The 15858-nt window shown below is 51.9% G+C and overlaps 6 protein-coding genes across 7 annotated transcripts; 4 read left to right on the top strand and 2 right to left on the bottom strand.

The window, feature by feature from the left end:
• Positions 1 to 2020: 2020 nt before the first annotated feature.
• Positions 2021 to 6682, bottom strand: PV05_00617. Of its 2 annotated transcripts, XM_013465531.1 has the most exons (4): positions 6407 to 6682; positions 4367 to 6270; positions 3523 to 4317; positions 2021 to 3378 (listed from the first exon to the last, which is right to left on the bottom strand). In XM_013465531.1, exons 3-4 carry the CDS (start codon positions 3941 to 3943, stop codon positions 2240 to 2242), a joined length of 1560 nt encoding a protein of 519 aa, XP_013320985.1. In that variant the 5' UTR covers positions 3944 to 4317; positions 4367 to 6270; positions 6407 to 6682; the 3' UTR covers positions 2021 to 2239. The 2 variants fall into 2 exon arrangements, with proteins under 2 accessions (XP_013320985.1, XP_013320986.1); XM_013465532.1 differs by having other exon boundaries at positions 3523 to 6270.
• On the top strand, positions 4920 to 6391 carry PV05_00618 (uncharacterized protein; the record flags this gene model as incomplete). Its single annotated transcript, XM_013465533.1, has 3 exons — positions 4920 to 5342; positions 5398 to 6227; positions 6277 to 6391. 3 exons carry the CDS (start codon positions 4920 to 4922, stop codon positions 6389 to 6391), a joined length of 1368 nt encoding a protein of 455 aa, XP_013320987.1.
• A 561-nt stretch (positions 6683 to 7243) lies between the features above and the next one.
• Positions 7244 to 8543, top strand: PV05_00616 (uncharacterized protein; the record flags this gene model as incomplete). The annotated part of the gene is made up of 1 exon (XM_013465530.1): positions 7244 to 8543. The coding sequence occupies one exon, from the start codon at positions 7244 to 7246 to the stop codon at positions 8402 to 8404; it is 1161 nt and encodes a 386-aa protein (XP_013320984.1). The 3' UTR covers positions 8405 to 8543.
• A 1473-nt stretch (positions 8544 to 10016) lies between these two features.
• Positions 10017 to 11036, bottom strand: PV05_00615 (uncharacterized protein). Its single transcript, XM_013465529.1, has one exon. The coding sequence runs from the start codon at positions 10716 to 10718 to the stop codon at positions 10311 to 10313; it is 408 nt and encodes a 135-aa protein (XP_013320983.1). The 5' UTR covers positions 10719 to 11036; the 3' UTR covers positions 10017 to 10310.
• A 189-nt stretch (positions 11037 to 11225) lies between these two features.
• On the top strand, positions 11226 to 12877 carry PV05_00614 (uncharacterized protein). The gene is made up of 2 exons (XM_013465528.1): positions 11226 to 11401; positions 11453 to 12877. Exons 1-2 carry the CDS (start codon positions 11390 to 11392, stop codon positions 11963 to 11965), a joined length of 525 nt encoding a protein of 174 aa, XP_013320982.1. The 5' UTR covers positions 11226 to 11389; the 3' UTR covers positions 11966 to 12877.
• Positions 12878 to 12995: 118 nt separating this feature from the next.
• PV05_00613 (uncharacterized protein) lies at positions 12996 to 15386 on the top strand. The gene is made up of 3 exons (XM_013465527.1): positions 12996 to 13544; positions 13592 to 14476; positions 14525 to 15386. Exons 1-3 carry the CDS (start codon positions 13467 to 13469, stop codon positions 14765 to 14767), a joined length of 1206 nt encoding a protein of 401 aa, XP_013320981.1. The 5' UTR covers positions 12996 to 13466; the 3' UTR covers positions 14768 to 15386.
• The last annotated feature ends 472 nt before the right edge of the window (positions 15387 to 15858 follow it).

Genomic DNA, 15858 nt, shown 5'->3' with positions numbered 1-15858 from the left:
ACTGGGTTCCTCAGACGAGCTTCCTCAGAGCGTTGGAGAACTTTGGCGAATCATGGGATCGGAAGAATCTGCTTGGAGAAGTTGAGTCTGTTCTGGCTCCTAAGCTGTAATAAGGAAAACGACCGACCGACCAGATGTTTATCCAAAGTATCGAGACGACCAGATTTGCGTGCTCGCTTCTGAAATGGATAGATATTATACTATCCCCGGCGTACGTGGACAAACAACGACTCTACGCGGTTATTGGCCTCTTCTGACTTTGAATTGCCGTACACCTCATCGACGATCGAACGCCTTTTGTTCTGAGACATGAACAGTATGTCCTCAGTGCTAAAAGATCTTCCCCAAGCGGCATACAAACACGAGCCGATGGTCTTTTCGACTCAACGACATGAGCATCTCCCAAGGATTGCGGCCCCTTTCAGAGAAGATTCACAATATCTACATGACGGTTGTCTTCTAACAGCAGCAGGTTCAAGAGACAGCATCTATAATCAAGCATCAGGGAGTTCACTCCAGAGAGCTACGATACTCATGCGATATATGTGGTGCCCTCTTCGCTCAACGGCTCTCCAGAGCGGTTATGGACATGCTGGAGTATCCCGAAGATTATATCGAAGACCAAGTCACGCGCAGACACGTGTAACGCCTGGGGTGCGTTTGTTGTCACTGGTGTGGTTTTCAGCGTGGCTCAGAGTCCTGGTAAAGATGTGTTGGTCTATGTTCCCTGCCTCTTTAATCATGACTATGCCTTAATTACATAGACTTCAGTGTGACCAAACTCCCCAGCTATAGACCGAGGGTCAGCCTTCCATTCTTGCTCTCCTCCTCGTTCCTCCTTCCAGATTCAGTTTGAGACACCGCGTCAGCGTCCGTCGAGGCAGAATCCTAGCTTGGCGGTCAATTCGACGCCAGAATCGGACCCCAAACTTTACTGGTGCATGGCGATGTGCCTCGTGGCTTCCACGACTGCAGACGGTCAGGTTCTCAATTGGATTGAAGCAGAGACCTTGACCCCAGTGATTATCGAACCGACTGACACTGATACCGCGCCAGAGAATGGGTGGCGGAATGCGCAGATCGAGGGAATAAGCAAATGTTCCTCAGGGCGCTGTGAATCTTGCACGACCGTCGGGTTTAGGTAGGGAGGTCAGAGTCCATCAAGAAATTTTCATGTCCTGTTTCCTCAACTCACTTGGGTCTTCTCGAGTGGCTGAAGGACATGGAGTGCTGTATAGTCTGCCTTCTCATTTTTGCTGGCGGTATAATCTCCACGGATATGAGGAAAGCGCTTCGAGGCGGCCTGGAGACTCGTTTGCGAGGCAAGTCATCGAGGGCTGCAACGAGCTCGGGAAAACGGAGATTGATCGACTGAACCTATCTCCGAGATTTTTGCTATTGGACAACGCGGTAGGGGAAACGGGCGGGGCAGAAGGGGACCAGAGTCAGACGGGACGTGTAACAGGAAGAAACAGGTAAGTAAAGACAAGCAGAGACAATGCGGGTAGCTGCGCGACAGATATACGGATAGGCGCCGTGAAAGCGGCGAGGGATCTGTCGCGGCTGCACTACCCAAGCGGGGGCGGGTCGCCGGAGCCGGTTTAGGCCGCCATTTCACCGACATTCAGAATACGGAGTACCGGACTTACATTCGCAGAGCATCGACAAACCTGGCATCCTAAATCCCATCTGCAAGACATTCGAGGCTCAATTTGGGCCACGCCCTCTTCTGACATTACTTCATGATCTCCTTCCTGGAGACATGCAGGTGGGAATGCTCATCCTGCCCGCACACAAGAAAACCCCCGTGGGGTTGGGAGCACGAGCCACCACAATAGCCTTTCCGGCATCTTCAATCGATGATCCCTGACTAAGCTGGATACAGCATAATCTTCCCGGTTCATGCGAAAGGGTCAGGCTACCCCGAGGTCACCATCCGTAGGGTAGGGAGGACGACCAGTGAATGAACGAGAATGATAGTAACATGACCCCAACAAAGCTTCCGGTACAAGCACTGCATCTGTATTTGCTCGACGAATGTATTGGTGTGACTAACCATGGTCTATGTAGTCCTCCAAAGCTGACCGTGGCACAGGCAAACATCCGGCGCTAGACCAACGGAAGTCGCACACAATGTGTCAAGATTGACCTCTGACCGAAAACTGTTCATATACCAAGATCGAATCAGAGACCCTGTAGAGCCAAGTGGCGAAACCCGCACGATTCTGCGAAAGCATACTCATGCAGCAATCCCGTCTGATTCTGGAGGCCCTGTGTATACCTTCCGAGCATGCACGGCATACCAGATGGCTGCAATCGCCAAAAATCCAACCAATACCACACTGGCGTAGTTCATCGTCACTTCCGTCACAGGCAACGCTGTTGGCATGCTGAACAAAACCAACTCGAATGTGATCCAGCACAGGGCAACAATGTTGACAATCGGTCCGATAACAGGGCCACAATTCCAACGTGCAGTCGATACCTCACGTCGACGGTGCGCCACACTGATTGCGATCGGGATTGCATATGACAGGGCCAAAGCAATCACTCCCACGGACACGAAGGCCGTGAAAGCCGAGGATGAGCCCAAGTAAATCAAACCCAGCAACATTTGCACAATCGTGGTGAGAATGAGCGCGTTGAGAGGAACTCCCAGGCTGTCGTTGACTTTTGCCCATGTGCGAGCCATAGGAATGGCGTCGTCTCTAGCAAACGCCCAAGTGCAGCGCGACGCAGCGACCGTGATACTGATACTGCAGAAGAGCGTGATGACCAGGACCAGGAAGATAAGGCCGAGCCCACCTCCAGGAGTGCCCATGACTCGGTAGAAGATGTATGGTAACGCCTGTCCGTAGGGTGCAGCGATGATGTCTTCCAATGGTGGGAGCGTGAAGCATATCGGCAGGATGAAGAAGAGGCCGGCGAATCCACCCACAGGCACGCAAAGACTGATAGCCTTGGGGACCTTAATCGCGGGGTTCGAGCATTCCTCGGCCATCGCAGAGATCATCCCAATCGCTGAGAAGGTGTAGGCTGCTGGCAGAAGGCCGATAAAGAATGTGAAGCCTCCCCATCCGGAAAATGATTTGTCGTAGTGGCCGAGAGCGTATGCAGCGCTGTGCCTTCCGACATCTGCCTTCACAGATAGCGCAATGAGGATGACGACAATGCTAAGCGCAGTCCAAGCCGCGCAGAATATGTCGACCATGGGCAGGATTCGGTTCATCGTCGCACAGATGACCAGGGTCGAGAGGCAGATAGCGTAGAAAATTAGGAGCAATTGCCAATCTTTAGCCACCCAGTCTGGGTGATACATTGCGACAGTTCCAGCAATGAGTGATGCGAAGCCGAAATTGACGGACAGTGAGATAGTCCCTGCAATTGCACAGTCAGAACATGGAACTTCCAATCCGCGAATGAGCAGGAAGATGCAGCGATAGCCTCTGAATCTGGTATTGTGCAGACTTGGGCCGATTCTGGTCGAGCTCTAGGAATATTTGAAGGAGGAATACAACTTACAATTGCCAATGAGCCATGTCCATCCGGTAAGGAAGGAGAGCGCAGTCTTCCCTTTGGTCGCGACCTGGTACGACCAGTAATAGGGCCCCGCTGATGTGGGATATTTTGAAGCCAATTCACCTAGGGAGAGCGCAATACATTCGTCAAGGATCAACACTATAATCCAGCCCACGAAGATTGACAGAGGGCCCCCGCCGTATATTGCACTACTCAATGGAGCACCCTCGCCGTAGGGAATGGCGGCGATTGCAAGTGATTGAAACAAGAGTGTCAACATAGATCGGTTGCGAACCAATTCTGGCTTGTAGCCTAGCTCTGTGATTATTTGGATGTCCTCTGCTGTGCCGGCTCCGTGTGAGACTCGTCGTCCAGTCTCCACTGGCACCTCGTTGGAGATGGTCTTTTCTGCGTCGACGGCCATGACTGCTGTATATCTGCGAGAGATGAAAGATTGTAGAGAAAGTGCGGAGTCGGGGGCCAAAGAGGAGAGGAGAGGACGGGAGATGAAGTAGCTCTAGCGTTTGCAAGGATCCTAACCCTTTTAAAGAGGCCTGCGACTTGGTCCCTCGCGTTCCTTGACGAAGCTTGGCAATCTTGCTGCAGCCGTTCACGCAAAAGGTGGCTGCGTCAAGAAGATGAAGGTTGAAGGTGAGCATGGCGGAGAGCCCTTTTATCGTAGAGACGGCCATGGCCTCCCCCAATTGCACAACAGCTGACAGGATGGGTAAATATCGAACAGGGCGATATTTTTCCCTATTGTAGACTAGCTGAATTGTTTATCAGCCGAGCACCAAGCTATAAATGCGTTAGTGCTATCTGTCGACTTGGGGGAGTTATAGCCAACCAGTTGCCGCGGCCTATCTTTTGCAAAGGCGCAACGCTAGGCGTAGATACGGTTGGTGGGACGCATGGCCTCCTCCAAAGCCGAGGCTGTGGGTCGTATCATCGACTGATTCCGGGGGAGGGTCAGAGCCAAGTCGACTCTGGTTGCTTGATTGGCTTTATGGGTCTTGGGGATGACCAATACCCGTGTGTAAGCACACGCGGAGTGACGCAGGTACCGAGAAACGACAGGATTCGTTTTCGAGGCCGTGCGAGGCCTATCTACATACCAAAATAGGCATGGTGTGGTCAGGTGTGGTCGTGCGTGGTCCAGCAGCCGTTGTGGATCAGATCCGCCATGCGATTGACAACTTCCGGAGCTCCATTGGCCAATTGTAGTAAGAAGATAGGCCAGTTTCCGAGCTGTGAGCCTTAATGTCGCAGATTGCTTGTGAGCGATAAGGTAGATAAACGTCCCGGGGGCCTTGTATCGTAGTTCATATAACGCGCTGGTTTCTGCAAGTTAGCTTAAACGTCTTCAGCCTTCACGGTCTCACGTGAGCCAACTTTGCACCATGGTGTCGGTCTCTGAAGTGCAGTTGGCCTGGGAGGCCTGCGACAAAATCGACACCGTCTTCATCCTCGTTTGTACCGTTTTTTGCTGGACTATTGTCCCTGCCGTAGGACTCGGCTACTCTGGATATTCGACGAGACGGAGCGGACTTGCGTCTGTTATGCCTGCAGTCTATGCAGTAGCCGTCTGTTCGATCCAGTGGTTCATCATCGGATATACCCTTGCATATGGAGATGGACCTGGCGGAGTGTTCGGAAATCTTGCTCACGCGTTTCACCGAGACGTACTGTCAGAACCTGTTGGTACAATTCCAGCAATACTGTTCAGCGAGTTTCAGCTCGTATTTTTGGCCACGGTCTGCGCCATCAGTGTGGGAGGAAGCTGTGAACGTGGGAGGATCTTGCCGTTAGTTCCTTTCATCTTTGTATGTTCACCTAAGAGTCAACTCGACGATGAGAGCGCTAACAATTCTTCTGCAGCTCTGGGCGACTTTCATCTATTGCCCTCTGGCCCATATGGTATGGGGTGGTGGTTTCCTTGCCGAATTGGGAGTCCTTGACTTCGCTGGTGGCACACCTGTACACATCTGCAGCGGCGCGACTGCTTCAGCGCTCAGCCTGTACTTGTCATATCCGATCGCCAGGTCTAGGAAATCGGAAGTCCGCACGCCATCTCATCTGAGACTGCATCGACCGCACAATTCCATGTGTCAGTTACTGGCAATGATCATCATCTGGGGTTCATGGCTGGCTTTCGATGCTGGCACTACGCTGAGCTTGAACTTCCAGTCCGTTATGGCGCTTTGTGTGACCAATCTGTGCGCATCAGCTGGTGCTTTGACTTGGGCCACTATCACATATATTGAGACTGGTAAATGGTCGTTGGATAGCACCTTCATGGGAGCTATTGCAGGACTTGTCATGATCACCCCAGCGGCGGGCTTTATTGACCTTCCCACTGCGTTGTGCTTCGGCATCCTTGGAGCGGTCGTCTGCCGCCAGGCTCTCCGGATCAAGTTCACAGACTTTGCCAGAAGATGGAGGTGGGTCGACAACGGGGATACATTTGCAACACACTGCGTCGGAGGGTTTCTCGGGACTATCTGCACAGGTCTTTTCGCACAGAAAACGGTGGCGGCGTACGGTGGTGCAGAAGTTGATGGTGGTGTCTTTTTCGATGGCAATGTCCGGCAATTGGGGATTCAGATCGTTGAGGCATTGATTGGCTTCACATGGTCATTCTTCGGCTCGCTCGCGATCATCGTCCTGCTCGACTGCGTCCCAGGGCTCGAATTTTTGGCAGAGGATAAGTATGTTGATTCCTCCTCATCGGTCTCCGACTTCACTAACACTCTGTAGGGACGTCAACATAGGTATGGATGCGTCACAAATGGACGAAAGTTTGTATGAAGCGCAATGGTCCGGGGAAGAAGACTACAAGCCCCTCCCAATCGGCAGCATCGTCCTCGATTGAGTGGTTATAGCTTACCGACGCTCAGAGATGCTTCCACAACATCAGTCCGCAGGATTGAGGGTTTATGTATCATATTAGACATTTAGAAAAGAACAAGATAGAGAAAGAAGAGGGGTAGACTTAGTAGCTGAAAAAACCAGCCAGCCATATCAAGTATGTGCTTCAGCTCGCGCAGAGGAGCACCTCTCAGCCCTCTCTCCAGGCTAGCTTCTTACAGATGAGACAGATTCGATTTGGGAAGACGTATTAACAAGTAAACTGATCTTCCTGCAACACGGGTCCCTGTCTTCCTTTGTGTCATATAAAGCGATGGAGAGAATTCTGAAGCCTCAGCCCTCGAAAGTGACAGGCACGTGACAACGTGATGCACGTGATAAGGCGGCTTGAAACGGTTAGTCCCCAATCTCCACGGTCACGTGCTGAACCGAACAGCTAAAGCCTGCGAGGAATCTTCCGACCTCTCTCTCTCTTTGCTCTCCGAGCAATCAAAGAAGGTATCTGGTGTTCATTTAATCCTTCCATTCGTTGACTTGCAAAGCTTCATGATCGCTTGTCTACCTCACCATCCTGCATCATAACACAAAATCAAGGTAGGTCAATATGTCATGGGCAATGATATGTTCTTTGTCTTCTTTGTCCCCGTAGCTGCTTCCGGCTTCCAAGCCAGCAAATTAGTTCGCGCGAGTTGAAGATCTTGGCTGCCTAATACCTGCTTCCCAATGTAAAAGCACGCGAAGACTCCAGAAGATCGGGAGGTCACATATCATCTCCTACCGGAAGAAAGAAGCTTGAGAGGGTGCAGCAAATTTGGATTTCAGCGCCATACTACCCGAAGATTGGTACGACAACACGATGTCTGCGCTCCCCACAGAAGAACAAAGCCTCACGGGCTCTACATTTGAAACCACCGAGCATGCAGAAGTACCCGTCTCCGCCTGCGAACTCCTCGTGATCGAGCTCTACGCTGAGACGCTCTTGAGCCGAGCTCATTTCCTTTTCTTTCTCGCCGCCCTTACAGACACTCCGCCGCTGAAAAGAGACGTACTCTTCCAAGATGGAGTAACTGCTCTTGAAGAAGCCGAGACGCTTTGCATGTCTGGCAGATATTCTGTCAGCAGTGATTTAAGAGCGAAATACTGGTTTGTGAGAGGCTTTTTGGCGCAGTCTGGTGGGGATGACAGGAATGCTACGGAATACTATCTCAAAGCCAAAGAAATCAACGGGAGTTATGAGGCTTTTGAGGGCGCTAGGAAGCTTTTGCACCACCGGGGAGACGATGACGAAATGGCCGACATGTGGGACCAAGTGGACTCAGACCGGGGGAGTTTGGACAGTTTGGGCGCAGTTCCACGCGAACTGGCAGGTAAACCCATTCAGTCGGCCCCTTCGCCTTCAGTCGACGCAAATCAGGTCCGACCGGACAGCGTACTCTTTACTTTCCTTTATGGAAGAGTTAAGGAGCCAGCAGGGGTAGAGGAAGCTCCAGAAGTCGACGACTCCACAACCGGAGACGTTCCCAGTCCGTCATCACCACTAGTCGCCGTTCAGAGCCGCAGCTTTTCCAAGGACAACGTCACGAAAACTATCGAAAAACTGATGGACGCACCTCCAAGAAGACGCCCACTGGCAGACAGGCATCAGACTCCGACTCCAGTACACCCACCGCCAGAGTCAATGCGCCTCGGGCTTGAGAAAGAGAAGGATCAAGCAGCCAAGGAATTCAAAGAGAGAAATGAACAATTGCGTGGGTGGTTGGAAGCGAAGCCAGCGCCCTCAAATGCCTCATTGCATGAGGAGACTCTGCTGTCTGATACGCCTAGTATGACAAACTTGGTGGCATCAGTCAGAGAGGCAGTGCCACAGGTTATTCCTTCAGCATCCAAACCTAAACTCAATATTCAAGCGATCAGGCGCCTATCAGTGTCAAGTAAATCAGCACAGGCTTCGCCAACAACACCGAGTCCCTTAAGAAACGCATCCTTCCCTGACGAGTTCACTGAAGGGGCCGACTGATGGACACTTGTGGTGACATCCTGCTCACACGGCTGCGCAATGGGAAGGGACTGACATTCGCTCGGAAGACGAAAAGCAGCACACACCCCAGGAGCTTCTCCAGAATAAGAACCGTGGCTTTGACAACGGAAGCTCGACCACTGGTGGTAGATCGCCTGTTATGCCGTTCGAATGTCTCTTTCGGGACGGTGTTCTCTCGGCTCGGTTCAACCATTCAGACAGACCCAAAATGGTTTCAGTTCCAAGATAAATCGCACTCTCGACCAAGTGACAAGAATTCTTTTGAAGCTTTGATTGCACCTCAACACGGACCTCATACCTTTACGTAGAATATGATCAATGAAGCTGGCTCCCGTTTTGCAACCCACCTACAGTCTCAATCGAATATGCCCTGACCGGAAATCCCAAGAAACCTTCGAGCCACCCGCTCCATTTTGTGAAGCACTGAAGTCTTCTCGGCAAGTTCGCGGCCAACATGTTGATAGCACGCAATCTGATCGCTTTCGTTGGTCCTTAACGCTGTGCCCTTGAGTTGTCTTCACCTAATATGAATCCTAGACAGCACCACATCACGATTGAACTCATCCATGTCCACCGTCGTAGCTCCTTCCTTCTCCATCGTATTCACCTTCATAGTCTCCCCGCCCTGCACACCAACCTCATGCTCCTCTACGACCATGTACCCACACGCTTCATAAAAAGGAACCGCGTTAATCGTGCTGCTCAGCGTATACCTCGTGAATGGCATAGCCCTACTCGCTGCGGCCTCACATTCGCGAACCACTCTCCTCGCCAGACCCCGACGCGCATATGCCGGGTGGACATACACACCCCTGATCCAGGCTGGGTCCTCTTCGGGGTTGAACCATTCGTACTGCGCCGTCGTGGAGCCCCACTCGTAATACACTGTGCGGCGTGGTGACCAGCCCCCAGATGCGATTATGAGCGCTGGGTTATCGGCAGGGCACGCGACGAAGTATGTCGAATTACATATCAGACTATCGTAGCGGTTGGCAGTGGCCTGAGCGATCATGGCCTGGATCTGGGAGGGTGTGTAAGCTGTGCTGCAAAAGTGGGCCGTCGATGAGGATATCAGGGCGTTGAGGGCTGGGAGATCGGTCGGAGTGGCGGGCCGGAGGCAGAAGTGGGATAGATCTTGCGGTTGGGGCATAGTAGGTCAGAGAGAGAAGACAGTTCACAGGACGTCAGACCTGACCTGACGCACTGCTAGTGGTACGTTATATCCGCGCAGAATACTAAGAAATTTGTAGCTGATAGAGTGTCTAGGATGTGACTCAGAGCTCTTGGCCAATTGCATATTTCTTTGCACGCTTCGCACCGAGCTGTTGTCACCTACTATCTTGATATAATTGGCGTGTAGTCGAGCTTTGAAGCCTGAAACACACCTAAGATCATGCGTGACGAGGCTGAGGTATTCCAGGGGTTACAACGGGGCACCATGCAACCATATCCGAGAAGGAGATACCTCTCACCCATGGCTCGTGAAGTATGTCACTTCCACGTGCCTGCCTCATTCTCGCTTAGACTTCGCTGGGCGACTCAAACGTCGGGAGAGGTCCCATAACCGAGAGCTAGCATTACTCTAGATCTTGAATCATGCTATGACCCAAAAAAGCTACTTCTGTACCCGCCGCCGTGCGTCCTCCCCAACATCATGTCGAAGTTGGAACTCGTGCTCGTATGCTGTACCTATGCTCGTCGCCGTGGAGATGAGACAGAGTGAACTCAAACAGCATTAACCTCATCTTTGTACAGCATTGCAGCTGCAGCGTCATCTCCGGAGGCGATCGTCAAGAAACCTGCACTGATACCGTAAGGTAAAGGGTCAAAGTGGCACAGCATTTTGATTGAATCAGCGACCGTCTGGGGCCAATCTAGGCGGTAATCACCTGATCTGCAAGTCCGCTAGGAACTGTTCAATTGTCCTTTCAGTCGTAGTCCTTCCAGAGTCGACCTCCATTCCCGAATTGCCAAAACCGTCCTGTCTCATCCTCCTCTTGTCTTCGAGCATCCGGTCCATCCGCTCATAAACGCCGTCCTTCTCGCGCAGAAAATCTTGCATGACTTCCAGGGCATCTCTGTACTGCTGACTTTCCATTCCCCACGTCCGCTTCACATTCATCAGGTTTCGTCTGATCTTGTTGAGTATTTTCACAACCTCCTGCATCTCCCTCCTCGGATCTGGACCTGTGTTCACGTCCATTGCTGAAGGCTGTTGTTGGACTTGGGCTTTTCTTGCGGCTTGCAAACCTGAGCCTTGTGGTGCTGACGGCGAGTTGGGAGAGTATTCCATCTCCGAACTGGAAGACGTGTTGCCTTGCCTCTCAAGCGGGTGCCCTACCCGACTGCCAGAGAAGTAACAAACGTCTGGAACCGGTCCTAATACCCGAAGGTATTTGTGGCGCGTTATGTTTATCGCTAGTCCGCAACAGAACAGCAACGTAGAAGACTTTTGCGTCCAAATAGGTGTTGAGAGTAGAGCTTGGGCTTGCCAAAGCCTTTGACCTTGGGAGATAGCGGTCTTCAGGCGCGAAATGTTTATTATGTTACTTTTCTGTGTTAGAAGGCCGCAATTGTTTGACAATGTTAACTCGGCAATCAGAGAGGGAAAAGAAAGGATGAAGGAATTTAAACCTCGAGAAGGTGGTGGAGTGAAGTGTTTTGGTCCTCACCGGCAGCCTTGCATATTCAGCCTTGCATATTCAGCCTTGCTATCATATGCATCACGTGATCATCGTTCATTCGACTCTTTCCTTCTGCTTTCTGCGGCCGCGTGAAGCATGTTTTCTACATGGATTTGTGAGTCGGTTTCCTGAATCCAACCACATTCGCCTCCAGCTATCATAGTAGGCAAACTGTCCACGAAGTGCCTCCAACATCGGCCGTCCTTCGAGCCTGAAACCGACGCAAGAATCGGACACTTTAACACGCAGCCCAGTGGATTCATGGATATGTTACCGCAGCATGTCAGTCACAGTATGTCTGATACTATCACCATATTTCTCGCAGACTACTTACATCGTCTAGCTTCATACCACTCATGGTGACCTCAAGATCGAAATCTTCTGCGAGTCTGTACCCAAGACGGCCGAAAATTTCCTAGCCCTTTGCGCCTCTGGAGCCTACAATGGGACTCCATTCCACCGCTTGATACCTGATTTCATGATCCAGGGAGGCGACACTTCACTCTCGCCTCAAAACACCGCAGATAACCCCATTGTCAAAGGTGGAACATCAATATGGGAAGAGTACTTTGAGGACGAGATCAAAATTCCTGCACTGAGACATAGCGGCCGTGGAATGGTGTCAATGGCAAATAAAGGCCCGCAAACAAACGGCAGCCAGTTCTTCATCACGTTCAAGGAGGCGCCCCATCTAGATGGCAAGAATACTGTTTTCGGACGAGTCATCGATGGCGCAGAGGAGAATGGCACACTCGAAAAGATGGAGAGTGTCGAGGTGGACAAGAAATATCGCCCAAAGAGCGAGAAAATCGTGCTGGAACGAGTGACGATACACGCAAATCCTTTGGCAAGTTGAGAAAAGACGGTGAGGGCTCCAGCTGCTTGATTTACGTGGTACAAGTCTACGCTTGGCACCTCGACACCGAAGACGGTGTCAGAGGTCCAGCCACCATGGGTGGGCGCAGATGTGCGGTCGCCCGTTGACAGGGAGGTTTCGAGACGTTCTTGAGGCAAGCATTGATCAAGGACGTATCTCGTATCGATACTTCGTGGCTCCCGAAATCCGGAGCGTGGGTTGAGCTTCACTCGAACAGCCGCCCAGTATGCGGACTGTGGGATTCAATGTCTTGCACGACAAGCGTGATGCTGAGTACCATGTCAACCATATCTCGGAAGACTCGTGCGTACGTGCTGGCCAAGCCTGGGCTGGTCGTGGCTGGCCCAACATACCGAAGGGGCTTACGAAAATGTCCGCAGTGCTGCAGGCGGACTTTTGAAATCAGGCACCACCACAGATCTTGGCCCCGCAGCTGTCGAGCTTGATTTGTCGCATACCAAGCGGCACTGACGTCCGCAATTCTGGCGGAATGTCTCCAGTGTCGTGGAGGAGGGACTCGTAGACTCGCTGCGTTTGGGGGCCGTGCCGTGGCCATTATTATGTCGAATTGGTAGCAGGTCGGCCCCAAGTAGTGAACGAGGGAGGATAAGGCTGAAGTCTCAGGAATCGAGATGTTGATACTCCGTAATGATGGCGTGGTGTTCCGACTAGCGCCAGCCATTACTGTACTCGTAGCGGTCGTGAGTGGTCCATTCCAGATCGACAAAAGTTGAAGGGAGGTATCATGGAGCGCTGACATGCGCTGGTCTGCGTGTGCGCATGGGTGTTACCTAAGGTTTATAGGGCTGGAGTCCCCAAAGACGAGCGAGGAATGGGCTTATTAGCCACGGCTGGGCTTGACAGTCCATTAAACGGAGGTGTCATTGGCGGTAATCTTCCTAGATTCTGCTGGCTCGATAGGTGGCTCCTGGAGTTGACGCTCGTAGCTTGCAGTGAATGATTCTATGCTCCAAACGTGCCCTGTCATGCCTGTCCTACTTCGTCCTTGCCCTTCCAACTCGACTTTCATCCTTTCACTTGCGCCTGCACCTGCACCTGCACCCATCTAGACGAGCCGCTCTCACCCTCAGCCCTTCGACTTGGAATCTATCTTGTATCCCATTATTGCTATCAAATATCACCATCATCGACTGTCGAAGGTACCTCCGGCCAGTCCAACAGACCGCAGCCCGACCGTCCGCTCATTTGTCCGCCCTCCTCTCCAAAACAAAGCGACGTCAACAAGCCCACTTCCTTGCATTCGTCGCAGCAAAACAAAGGAGCAAGAAACCAAGCTGCGCTTCCAGACAATCCTCCTGCATGTAGTTCCCAAGCAATCCAGCAGGCTCGTCTCTATGGGCCACACACTGTTGCTCAGAACAAGGCCCCCGCTATTTCCCAGTCCGATCATAGGCCGACCGCAAAGGATTCATACAACCACGCCTGATGGTCTCGGTATAGTCTTCACCCGTGTGAGAAGATGAGCGCATTCGTGCGAGTGACTGGTCGTCCCAACACGAATTTCCTGGTCGGGTATCCGGGCATCTCTGCCACTTTGGTGAGTCTTCTACCGTGTGCATGCGGACTTGTGCTGACATCCTCCAGCCACGCATCGAAGGAACTGTCGAACTACGTCCCGGTGCCGGTGTATCAAGCCCCGTCAACGTCTCGATAATCACGATCGCTCTCCAACGACGAGAGAGCATCCATCCCCATGCTGACTCGATGGCCAAGAAGCATCTGGCTGCGCCCAGAAAGGAGTCGACGGAGACGGTGGGGAAGGAGATGTTGCTGTTTCGATGTCCGGCCAACAGAGAATACGAGGAGATCATGTACATGGACCTGCCGTTTGTCATATTCATACCATTTGGTCGGGGTGGTCAAGAGACTGCTCGCAGAGTACCACCTGCAAGCCTACAACTACCGCGAAGGACGGCTGAGACATTCTATGAAATGGTGGTGACAGTGGGATATGGCTCGGGAGATCGCAAACAATATGCTTTCCCAGTCCCCATGTGTCGCTATGACACGTTGTCAACATTTGGCATGTACAATCGCCCCGAGTCCGCCGAACGAGTATCCGATCACCTGGTCACGCTGGGCATATCTCTCCCCAGATGGTCGTACGGACCGCTTGACCCGGTCAGCGTCTATATCAAGTTATCACCCAATCCGGACTGGCTGAGCAAAGCACGAAAAGTGACGATTCGCAAGATCGAAATCGGAATCGACGAGGAAGTCATTTATAACCATGAAGGTGATGAACCCCAAAGGAAAACCAAGAATTTGGTCCGCAAAACCGAGAACGTCGGCGTCAAAATGCCTGAGGCCGGCTACTTTACCAACCTCGGATTGGTCTTTCCGTCTCACGATGTTCGTGATGCCGATGGTATCATGCCGCGTGGCAGGGCAGCATTTCCTCCGTACGCAGTGACAGGTTTCACGACGACGGCAGGTCTATACAAGGTGGAATATTACCTGACCATCAAGGTATGAAAGGATCTGAGCCTCCCCGAACAATCTACTGACCATCCACAGGCGTCCATGAATGGTGCCAAAGATATTGTACTGCGGCAGCCAATAGTAGTCTGTCCATACGATCACGCCATGTGCAAGGCTGAAATGGAAGCTATCGAACAGGCTGCTCGAGATGCTTCGCACGTTAATGCTGAGAATCCAATGCTGCCGCTCGCCACGATTGTGCGTGCTTCGGATCCCAACGCCATGAGCTGTATTGGTGTGGCTTTAGTCGGGTCAGTGAAGAAGCCATTGATTGAATGAGGCAGCAAAGCATCTGGCGAGAACTCGATACCGAAACGAGTCCGCGACGAGAGCAAAGCTGCGTTTAGCAGTCCTTTTGCCCAGACGTCGTGCGAGATGAAAAGCCGACAAAGCGAACGGAGCCATACGAGGTATGGCTCTACAGTAGTCGGATCTCACACTCAAGCACGAAATTTGGAATGAAGCCTTCATGCGAGCATCACCTATTCGAAAATGAAGCAACCAGCCAAAACCACGAACAGCCAGGTCTGCGCGCTTGGTGCGTTCCAGGTTATTGTCGTCTAGACACATCGAGAAAAGGGTCGCCAAGGAGGCCACGCTTTCTTCCCGCTGCTTCACCCCTGTAATTCTCAGGATGGACAACATGGGAGATATCCCCGCTATCTGCGGTGTTGGATGAGTCAGAGTTCCATTGCAGTCCGGACAGAGAACCAGATTCAGGACCCTGACTAGCTATGAGCAGCATCGGCGCCAAAATGATTCGGACTGCCAATTTTTTGTTTGTTTAAGCTATGCATGGCGTTGGATTGGACTAAGATACCTGAGGTTATCATGAAGCGATGTCTGGGGTTGAAGTAATGCCTGAATTGAATCATATCATTGCATTCTTTATCAGCCTCTGCGGACGAAGACTTTGCGATCAGGAGACAGCATATGCTTGTCACAAGTTCGTGCCCGTTCCTCACGCTCAAGCTATATACTTTGCGGTCGAACACCGGCTCGTGGGTGTATTTCAGACGGCGTGACATCCTGTCGCCACGAACCCGATTCAAGCACCAAGGTAAACCATCGAGTGATCAACCATGTCGTGCCGGTAGAGCAGTACTGCGATCGTCCGATCATGAAGATTACTAGTACCCTAGCATGCGCGGTGCCGCAGTACCCTGTCAAGAATAATGCTTCCGTTCCGGATTCTCAGCATCAAAGAGAAGGGAGATTCTTCTATTGCCCTTCTGCGATCATCCTTGGTCGACACAGGTTTTGGCTGGCTTCCTAGGCATCCTTCTGAATGATCCGTGAAGTCTGCTGCCAAGTAGAGTCCGCCGCATGATCTTATGGGTCACCAGGTCGTGTTAGGGGCAAAAGACTGA

Source organism: Exophiala xenobiotica (genome assembly GCF_000835505.1).
Source record: "Exophiala xenobiotica strain CBS 118157 unplaced genomic scaffold supercont1.1, whole genome shotgun sequence".
NCBI classification, from domain to species: Eukaryota; Fungi; Ascomycota; class Eurotiomycetes; order Chaetothyriales; family Herpotrichiellaceae; genus Exophiala; species Exophiala xenobiotica.
Note: the sequence above shows the minus strand (reverse complement) of the source record. Positions and strands in the feature narration are given on the sequence as shown.

Coding starts and splice junctions, on each gene's coding strand:
- PV05_00617 (XM_013465532.1), bottom strand. CDS start 3,943: ATGGCCGTCGACGCAGAAAAGACCATCTCCAACGAGGTGCCAGTGGAG. Junction 3,379..3,522: donor GACATGGCTCATTGGCAATT/GTAAGTTGTATT, acceptor GTGCAATTGCAG/GGACTATCTCACTGTCCGTC.
- PV05_00615 (XM_013465529.1), bottom strand. CDS start 10,718: ATGGAATACTCTCCCAACTCGCCGTCAGCACCACAAGGCTCAGGTTTG.
- PV05_00613 (XM_013465527.1), top strand. CDS start 13,467: ATGAGCGCATTCGTGCGAGTGACTGGTCGTCCCAACACGAATTTCCTG. Junction 13,545..13,591: donor CGGGCATCTCTGCCACTTTG/GTGAGTCTTCTA, acceptor GACATCCTCCAG/CCACGCATCGAAGGAACTGT. Junction 14,477..14,524: donor AATATTACCTGACCATCAAG/GTATGAAAGGAT, acceptor GACCATCCACAG/GCGTCCATGAATGGTGCCAA.